At 37.8% G+C, this 10,257-nt stretch overlaps 1 protein-coding gene across 5 annotated transcripts in view; it reads left to right on the forward strand.

Annotated features, from left to right (window-relative positions):
• Nucleotides 1–10,257, forward strand: part of LOC102040199 (phosphatidylinositol-binding clathrin assembly protein) — a 38,951-nt gene that overhangs the window by 19,316 nt on the left and 9,378 nt on the right. The window contains exons 14-22 of one of the 5 annotated variants that reach the window (XM_031056020.1): nucleotides 244–303; nucleotides 409–519; nucleotides 1,194–1,310; nucleotides 1,427–1,457; nucleotides 1,949–2,069; nucleotides 3,985–4,008; nucleotides 4,137–4,193; nucleotides 4,519–4,626; nucleotides 5,188–9,505. In XM_031056020.1, coding sequence (XP_030911880.1) covers nucleotides 244–303; nucleotides 409–519; nucleotides 1,194–1,310; nucleotides 1,427–1,457; nucleotides 1,949–2,069; nucleotides 3,985–4,008; nucleotides 4,137–4,193; nucleotides 4,519–4,626; nucleotides 5,188–5,202 — 644 coding nt within the window. In that variant the 3' untranslated portion in view covers nucleotides 5,203–9,505. Of the gene's footprint in view, nucleotides 1–243; nucleotides 304–408; nucleotides 520–1,193; nucleotides 1,311–1,426; nucleotides 1,458–1,948; nucleotides 2,070–3,984; nucleotides 4,009–4,136; nucleotides 4,194–4,518; nucleotides 4,627–5,187; nucleotides 9,506–10,257 lie in introns of those variants that run through there. The other 4 variants (XM_031056024.1, XM_031056021.1, XM_031056022.1 and 1 more) reach the window with 4 other exon arrangements.

The following is a 10,257-nucleotide window of genomic DNA, read 5'->3' on the forward strand; positions in this document are numbered from 1 at the left end:
TTCTGCTTGCCCAGTCTAGACATCCTAAGACCTGCAGCTGATTTCTTTCAAACTGCAACCTCCTTTCTCTTTTGTATTGGGGAATGCAGCAGTTACTTGGCTTTTCAAATCTGTAAAATAAAAAAAATAACTCTTTTTATATTAGTAAAATATCCTCATTTTTAACTGCAGACTTAATTGTTGGGTTCCCTCTTCCTTTTTCTCTTTAAAACTGATCTTATTTTCTTCTCTCTTTTTGTAAAGATGACTTTAGTGGTCATAAACCAACATATGCTTCTGTGTATCATCCTGTGACTGTTGATGGTAATTCGATTTTTTTTTTCTTTTTGTTTTTTAAAACTTTCTGGTTTCACTAGAATGAATGATATAACTTCATGGGTGTATTTCATTACTCAACTTTTTTTTCAGGTTTTCCTCTTCATTCAGCTTCTCCGAGTACTGCCTCTTCAACAATTAATGTGGACTTTGATGCTGTTTTTGGAGGAAAATCTACAGCACCAGAGTACAGGACTGCAAGTGGTAAAAACTGCCTTATGACTAATTTATACCCTACAGGCAAAAATTGCTTAACAATTTAGCATAATTGCCATTGCAGTTGGAAATTTAATAACTTAATATATTTGCAAGGCGATTATGGGCTGTTAAGAGGCAATCAGTTCAGTTGTTATTTACTTTAAAATTAGCTTGGACTGATTTCATTCTCTGTGTAATAACTGTTTCCTCTCTCTCTGGGGGAACAAACTTTGAATGTGGCCCACTGGATTCTCCTGATGGGTAAGCTCATGTTCATTTTTCTTCTGTGCTTTCTCTTGATGCATGGTGATGATTTCCCTCTGATTCCATCCAGAGGCACAGTTCTTGCAGAAGTGCAGAACTGGTTGTGTGTGTTTCTTGAAGAATACATGAGTTAGAGTCTTTCTCTTATGTGTAGCAAAGTATTGTTAAAGTACAGTTAAAGATTCTTTTAGATTAGTAGGTACAATACAGTATTCCATGAAAAATAAGAAGTTAAACTATGCTTCTATCAAAGTCTTAAGTACTTCCATCATGTTGAACCTTCACATATAAATATTCAAATTAGTGCTCTATAAAGAAAATACCTCCCTGGCCTATAGATGTCATTTATTAAATATAATGTAACCATTTTGTTAACAGTTGCTTTTATTTTCTTTGTTTAGGTTTTAACTTTCTAGATGATGTATTGCAACCCACAGTACCACCACAAAGTCAAAGAGCCACTGTAGCCAGCCAGCAAAGTGGAAAAATTTTAGCAAATGACCTTGATTCTTCACTTGCAAATCTAGTAGGAAGTAAGTGTGAAGCTTTTAAAATTTACTTTCCTATTTTTTACTAAAAGCAAAATAAGCTTTTTTCCCCTCCAAAATTAAAATGCTTATGGCTTTTGTCTGCTTCTTTTCCCCCACAGATCTTGGCTTTGGAGGAACTCCATCCAAAAAGTAAGTGCATATATGTACTTAGAATATTCTCATGTGACTGTTTGAAAGTCTCTGGCACTAACATGGCAAGGATCTCATCTCTTGAAACAATCCAGAATAACTGAGAAGTGCATTGGAACAGTGTGTTTGTGGTCAGTCAGCACAACGTGGCCAATGTTAACTTTTAAAGTAACTCACTTTAATTAGTTTTGCAATTGCTGTATTTTTATTGAAGTATTTTTACTTTTAGTGTTTAATGAAAAAGTTACCTCAAACTCCAGTTAGTCATTATATGCACAGTGCAGTACTGATATAGTTTCCTTTAAACACAAACAGAAGCCCCAGACTTCCCACTTACTGGAGAAGAGATACATAAGTAATTACTGAAATTCATTTTTTCTTCATAGATTTCAGCTGTGTGCATGCTTTAAGGGATGTTTGGGTTTCCTGTGATATTGTTTTACTCTAGCTGTTGTCTTTTCGTGAAAACTAACACCATGGCTTCATTTTAGATCAGATATGCAGTGGTCTCAGCCTACAGAGAAAAAACTTACTGGTGGAACAAACTGGCAAGCAAAAACAAGCACATCAACCACGTGGACCCCAACTCCCTTACCCACTATTCCACACATGGTAATTTCTGTACTGTGAAATCACACTTCATTCTAGCAAATGCTGCTTCTCTGCTTGCATTCATTTCAAATTAAATTTAACTAAATTTAATTTTCAAAGGCATTTGATACAAGACCTGGGGTAGCAGGGAATGCTTACAGGATCATAGGATCTTACTGAATGAGGTAGAGGTTTTAGCATGCTTTGTTTCCCCTCACTGAAAAACTTGTCCCTTAAGGGCTTACATCTCAAGTGAAGGCTGGATTACCTGTCTCAGCTGATAAATTCTTTCAGGATTGAAACAAATGTTCCCAGTCCAGAAAATTCCTGATGTGCATATTTGAGATGCTCCCACTCCCCCTCACATGCACATGTGCACACAGAAATTCACACTTAAGAATCCAAAGAATGTGTTTTAAGGGCAAAACTGCAGTTCCTTCCAGTCTTTGCTCCTTTTTCAGTTTTATCGTGAAACACTGCTGCAACCCCTGCAAGGCACCTCAATAGTGACGTCAAGCAGCACTCTGGACTTCTGATAATGCTCAACAGCAACTTCATATTTTTAACACAGTACAAAATGTTAAGTGTGTCTTTTATAGTTATTTAAATGAAGAATTTTCATTTCTAGGAGGGGTATTTTTAGGCAACTGACTTTTCTATGATTTTAAAAGATTTTTCAACTGTGTTATATTCATAGAAATTTGAATCACTTCTAAAATATAGCTCTTAGAAGGGAAGTAGATGTTCATCTCAGTTACATAGACAACTAGGATAATTACCACATTTCCTGTGAATTTTGGACTGCTGTCTGACTTAATTTTGCAATAACCATAGTTTTGCCTCTAATGCCTATTTTCCTTGTCTTATAACTATGCTTATTCAGAATTAGAGAAGTTGGATACAGTATTTAATCCAGTATTGGACTCAAAAATGAGAGTAAAAAATTTAATGACAGGGCACAGTTGTATTGCACTCTCATGTGAAATTTTTTGAGACTATACAATCTCTTTATCCCCTCTAGGTGCTCTAGAATGTGTTGCTAAAGTGCTGATGCATTTCTTTTTCTGGAACATAGAGGGTACTTTAGTACCCATTGATCACTGTGGATTTAGAGTTATGTTTTTATTTCATGTGTTCATCAGGTCTAAGCATTTGACTCTTTTATGCCAGGTGTCTGGTCATGCACTTTCAGGAACTCCCAACAGTTACTGATGTGAAGATCTAGCTCAGCTCTGAGCCTCTTTAAAATGTGTGCCTGAGAACTGCAGAGCTCTCAGTGTCCTGTCTGGCCTCTGGCACTCAGAGCTCACCCTCCAATTCATGAACCACTGCATCCTGTCCCATAGCCAAGGGTTTAACCAGCACCTGGGATTCAGTGGAATTAGCACAGCTTAACAAAGCGTGGCCTTAGGAAGCACATGAATTGCTGGGCCTGTGAATGTAACCTGATGTAAGGCTAAAAATGCTCTTCATTTTTCTTTTGTCATATTGTGTTATGTGCTGACATCAGATGTTAGTATGTGGGCAACACCAACCTGACTAAACATCTGTTGCTATTCAGTTCCTAAACCAGATGGTCACTGGCTTTCTTGGCTTTTTTTCCTATGCCCTTCTCCAATAATGGGAGGAAGAAGGAGCATTGCATGCCATGCCCTCTGAAAGCTTCTCACAAACGTGCCTGTGCAAGCAAAATGCTCAAATCTGGCTAGGTGTAGTAAAATTTCTAATTTTGCTGTAAATTGTACTAGTGGTAACTTTCTAAGCTTATTAACTTATGTTACTGTCCTTGCAGTTTTTTCCTCACACTTTAATGGTTTTAATAAATGAGCATAGTTAAAAACTGTTATGGTACTGGCCTTGAATCCATCCCTTAGTTAGAATTTCCAGCTTGCATACCTATTAAATAATTTTCTATCTTATCCTTTTGCTATGCCAGAATGGAGTACACTATCCTGCATATGTAAGTCAATTTCTTGTAAATACATTGGTTATTTTTAGTACTGAAAAATATGTAGTTTTCAAAGTTCTGTATATCTATTACTAAGTATGCATGCGTTTTTCTGAAATGTAAAATTTTCTTGTTTAAAGGTACCTGCTCCTATCACATACCCATTGACCACACCTCAAGTGCCTGTATATGGAATGGTAAGAAGCTTGATTTGTTTTGTATTCCTGAAAACTGAGTTGTCTCTACCAGTGGGTTTCATGTCATGAATTATGATGTTCAGACTATCTTGAAAATTAAATGTATTTGCAGTAGTGTGTGAAATCTGGTATGTTTCTCACACTGCATTGCAAGAGATGATTCTGAGGTTGATATAGTGGTGGTTGTTAAAAGCTTTGACTTTATTCTGTGTGTGTGTCTATATTTTTCTTTTCTACTATAATTCAAATGCAAAAAGATGTATCTTGTGGAAGTAGTTTGCATTTTATATATTTGGTTTTGTGGGGTTTTTTGTTTTTCTCACAGGTACCTCCTCAGGTTGGAGCTGCTCCTTTGATGGCACCCCAGACAATGATGTACACACAACCTGGTCTAAGGCCAACAAATCCTTTTGCACCCGTTTCTGAAACTCAGGTGAACAGTGATATTGAAATTGTTGTTGATATTGAAACTTGAAATATTGTTGATATTGAAACTTCAGCCTTTGCAAACACAACCAAATGCTTCATGAAAGGCTGCAGGTCTATTTCTGCATGTGAAATTGAGGGGTTCCTCAAGGGCAGCAATTTTTTTTGGTGAGGAGGCAAATTCAGATGATGGAATTACAGGAAGCAAGGAAAGAGTCAAAATCAGATTTTTACTTCTCACTGTTTCAATATTAAGTAAACAGGAGTGGTGAAGGTATGTAGGTTTTAGTCTCCCTATGACATTAGCTGGATACTTGGTTTAGTCATGCTGACCAGAGCAGTGCTGGAAGCTTCTTCAAGGATCAGGTGATGTGGGAGGGAAAAAGGCATGGACAAGAGATCATTCAAGCTGGACAAATAGGTCTTAATATTCTTGGGGTTTTTTAAGGGCCAAAGCCTGCAGACTTAACTTAAAAGGTAACAAAGCAGCCAAATAGATTCTTTATTTAAAACACTGGGAAAGTATTTGTTATGTAAGAGGCATTAATACATAATCTTTGTTTCACAGATACAGTTCATGTAGAACCACCAAAGCAACAAGATGTGACAACAACCAAATACTGGTAAAAAAGAAAAGACTGAATTTCAATCTTTCCATGATGTATTCCTGAACAGGGCAACTGCTTATTCCCTGTATAATACAATATTATTTTGAACTGTGATGCTTTAGAGATTCTTGTTTATAACAGTCACTGCAGTGTGAAGTCATGTTTGTTTCCTGATTTTTTTTTTTAACTGCTCAGCAGAAAACTGTATTTTTATTGAGGTTGACTCAGAAGGTGCAAGCTGGATTACCACGTTCAAAATCAAGGAGAAGGTTACATGATTGCTCTACAACCTTAATCATCAGTGGATTACCTTAGGAATTGACTGAGAATGTCAAAGTTATTTATTTTATTCATAAATTCTTTGGCTGCTGTAACCAAGACACAACACAAAACCAAGTTGAGCAATAAAATTTTTATGTGCTCTAATAAATACTCTGAAAGAGCAATGCTTGCATTATCATAAGGCCAACATTGTGTGAAATCAGACAGCTTTTTCACATTAGAATAACATATAGAAATTTGCAAACTTTTTAACGTGAGTTTGAAATGCTGTGAATCAACAAGACACATAGTAAAAATAATAAATTGCTCCATTGGTATGTCAGTATTACAGGGCTAAGTAAAAGGAGCCAGCAGCTGCAAGGCTGCAAGTCTGTGATGGACATGGGGAAATGAGTGTGTTCCAGAAGAGCTCATGCAGCTCCAGCAGCTGCACCTCCACAGGTACCTTCTCTGCAGGTGGCACCTCCCAGGGGCTCAGGGGAGAGCAGCCTTGGGAGCCAGGGTCTGTCAGTGCCCCAACACTGCAGCACTCTGAGAGCCTTGTTGATAACTGCAGTGGAGGCAAGAGAGCCAACTCTTCTTTCTAAAGTCCATTAGGTCAAAAGACTCAAACCTTGCAATCATGCTGACACTCATGAACTGGCAACTATTTTGAGATTATCCAGCTGTGGAGAATAGCTTGTGCTTCTTTTTTGAAATAAGAACCTAGTTGTAAACCATATAAAAATAATTATTTTTAAATGTGTAAATACATGTAAACTTTTAGATAGCTGTTTCTTTGATGCTGCAGTAATCTTTTTCTTCTGTAGAAATTTCAATGTAAAAATGCTATGTTAAGAAATTTGGACTCTTTTTGAGAGGAAAATCTTTAAAATCAACTAATTTATGAAATATTGCTGTTCACAATGGGTCAGATGTGTTCAGACTTCTGGAACATATTTTGTACTTAAGAATCTTCCTCCAGAACTGAAATTGGCTATGAAAATGCCTTATCTTGTATTTTTCACTGTCTGATAAAAAGTGATAGCATTAAAAAAACCCATTAGTTATAATTAAGTAGATAGAAGTGGGAAACTTTCCTCCAGAAGTTTTGTGGCAAAATGCAATGAAAAGCTCTCCTGTAAAATTACTTCTAATAATGATTAATATTAAAGCTGAGTTTTCTATTGTTACAATAGACCTCCAGCATAGTATGTCTTCTATCTTTTGGGAGAGTCTGTAATTGCAGAAATATCTCTCACTCTCACCATAAATGCAGATAGGCCTGAGAATCTTGTCGAACTCCCCTATAGAGAACTTCTAAATAAAGCACATTCCTCAGAGTGAGAACAACCCTTCTATTTTTCAAAATGCTTAATTCTGTCCAAAGAGTGCAAAAGTAGTATTTCTTAACCCTATGGTAAATATTTTGCCCAATGAATCAATACAAAAGAAACAAAACTCCTCTCCTCAACCCTTGAAATCTGTAACTGCTGATTTCCTGGAATATGAAACCTTGCAGAAATTTAAAACTCAGTGTTCCTTGATGTGTATTGATTTTGAAAGAATTTGGACTCAGTATATGGTAGTCTAATGTTCAAGTTTGAATTACAAAGGGCTTCAAGCTTTAATCCACCTTTATTGGGTTGAACAATTGTACAATTTTAAGCCAATGAGTTCTTCAGTGCCTATAGTTGCCTTCCACATGCTGAGGGAATAGATGCCATTTAGAACAGATCGTTGTGTTGAGGGGACTGTTTATTTAGGAAATAGTGAATTCCATAGATTTATTCAGCAGTCAAAAGTCTTGTGTTCAAATTAAATCAGTCCACTTAGTTATAAATGTCTGGGCATTAATGGCAGAAGTGAGAGTGCTACAAGCAGGCAGTTCCTAGCACTGTAAGCTGTTAGGTCTCTTTCTTATACTGAGTTGTATAAGTAATAACACATTATTTTAATAAAATATGCAAATAAATGCCTGGCAAGCAGTATATATTTGTTATAACTTTATTTCAGAGCATTCTGAATATCTGGAATATACCTGGCTCAGAAATGGATTTAGTACTGGATAACAGCTTGCACTACTTCTGATTTGCTCTGGATCTTTTAAGGGTTCTTTTGGTCTGCTTTCTTGTAGCAAAGCTGTCTGATACCAACTTACTAGTATTAAAACAGGAGAAACAGCCACAAAGTATGTTTTAAGAACTTTGTAACCTACCTTCTTTTGTTGCTTTGAAACAGCTTACAGCTTGATCCTTGTGAAGCAAAGATCACTTTGTACCTTCTCTCTGCACACAAGTGCACAGGACTGGGTTTTGCCCAACTCTTCCTTGTGCATGTATTGGAACACATAAAATGGCAGAGTATGTGTTTAAATAACATACATGAGAAGTGAAAATCAAGGACTTAGGATGCTGTCAAGGCTTTTATGGCTATTCTCCACAAAAAAAAAAAAAACCAAAACACTTTGAACACCAAGGTTGTTCTTGAGGGTGACTGTACCAGCCTGCAGAAACTGCGAACAGTAGTTGTAAGGAGTGAAGAGAGATGTATATAAATGTGATTTTCCTTCCAACTCATTGGATCAGAATCATATTCTGAATACTTCAGGAAGCTGGTGACTAAGCTGTCTCTCTATGTTTGTCTGAACAAGGAGGAAGACTGATTTGTGCTGTACACTTTGCATTATTGTACTTTAGTGGGTCACTTGAGCCTCACTGTTGGGACCTGGTGCTGCTACAGGCAGGCTGTCACGGAACGTGCCATTGGATGGCTTCTGAGGGACTTTGGAAAGGTGGATTGTGTGAGGCCTCTTGGACTTGAACATGTACCTCTCTAAATAACTGGGGTTTTCTAATGTTCTCCAGATATAGTTTGACTTTGCCTCCAAGAAGTTACTGATTTTTTTTAATAAATTTTTGGACATGTGTACTAGAAAAATCTGTTCTGTGCACATAGTGGTGGAATATTTGTAGGTAAAATAACAAATGGACTTTTGTTTAAGAAGAAAACAAAGCCAACAGCAAAAACCACACACATAAAAGTAACAACAGAGCTTCTGACTACAAGATTGAATACAGGGTGTATCTATCCCCAGCTGGATATTTTGATGTGTGGCAGGGATGGGGGGGGGGGTTACAATTAGAATAGTATGCACTGTGGATCGGTGCTTAATTTGTACATAAAAAGGAAAACTTTGTTTGGGGTAGTTTGTATTGTAAGGATAACATCTAAAGGCACTGTATCAGTCATTTATTTCCATTGAAAAGATTATATTTTTGAGCAATGGAAACTGTACATGTTATCATTTATACATTACTGATAGCTAGGACTATAGAAAACCTGTTGCTATGACTCTGGAGATGTATCTGACTTGTCATTGATCCGTACATCGCTGCATCACTATGCAGATTCTCATGGTCATTTATTTAAAGAGATTGTACTAACTGGTACAGTTACAACAGGAATTGTAACGTCAAATCTTTCATTATATCTCAGTTGTGTATTCTTGTGATTAAGCTTAATCCTTTACCAAATGTTTGGCTGGAATCTCATCTTGGAGCAATGACAAAATAGGTGCTGGAACAGATTTCCCTTACCCCGACCCACACTTTATTTATTTAATAGGTCTTGTTTTGTATGTTATGTTTTCTCCCATAACAGGTTTGTGCCTTTTATTGGATATTTATTTAAAAGGAGCTATGATAATTTAGGTTGCTTTTTTTCAGATGTATTCTTGTACAGATGTTCCTTTCTGTGAGTTCCTTCATTTTATAAGAATACAGAATGTGTGGAAATATACTAGCCACAAACTGGAAAAAAAATCTAAGGATTTATGTTCTATGATTTTTTAAAAAAAATAAGCCTAAGCACAAGACTGGCTGTGTTGATATTTTAATTGTGGAACTTCACAATTTGTTAATATGCAAATTGTTCATTTTTTAAAAAACTGCTCATATCCACGTATTTGATGAAACAGGTTTTGGAAAAAAAATAAACTTTGGCATATGCAAGGCATGTGTATATGTGATCATTTTTTGTGTTCTCAGGGTTAAGGGTGTCTATAATGCCTGTAAGCCATGGCTGAATTAGGGTGTTTAACTGGCTTGTTCCACCTCTGTGTTTACATTGGAGAAGAGAAGGCTCCATGGGCACTGTGAGCCTTGGCTGGGTTTGCCTGGAGCTGGGCTCATTCCCAGCCATTACCATTCCAGCAGTGGGGAGGGCCTGCACAGGGTAAGGACATGGGGGTGCTGCAGGTGATCCTTCTTTCTACAGCAGAAAACTCCATTTTTAATAGTAATATTTTTGTTTCTTTTAGTTTCAGAGGTCTGTTTTCAGTTGTGAGCTTGAAATACTTAGTTCATTCGTGTTGGTCTCCATCTCAGAGCTGAGGCCCGGGCAGCAGCGATGAGCTGCGGGCTCGGCCGGGGAGCGGGGAGCAGCCTGTGCGTGTGAATGCAGGGCAGGCACTACCGGTGATCCTTTAGGAATGCTTATTGTAAGTTGTTAAAGGCATTGCTCCCGTTGGCTCTATTTGGCTTGTCACGCTGCGTTTAGAAACAATGGCGCTTCCTCCGCAGGCAGAAGCACAGGGTGAGACAGGAGGCATCCTCTCGGGATAGGGCAGGCAAGGCGCTCACAGTTCCGGCCACCGCAGGCAGCCCCCGCTGCCGGAGCCTTCCCCTCTCTGCCGATCCTTCCCTTTCACACCGGAGCCGGCCCCTTCCTGCCCCGCCTCCTCACCCTCCTGGGCCAATGGGCGGTGC

The sequence above is a fragment of the Geospiza fortis genome, unplaced genomic scaffold (assembly GCF_000277835.1).
Source record: "Geospiza fortis unplaced genomic scaffold, GeoFor_1.0 scaffold157, whole genome shotgun sequence".
Classification (NCBI taxonomy): Eukaryota; Metazoa; Chordata; class Aves; order Passeriformes; family Thraupidae; genus Geospiza; species Geospiza fortis.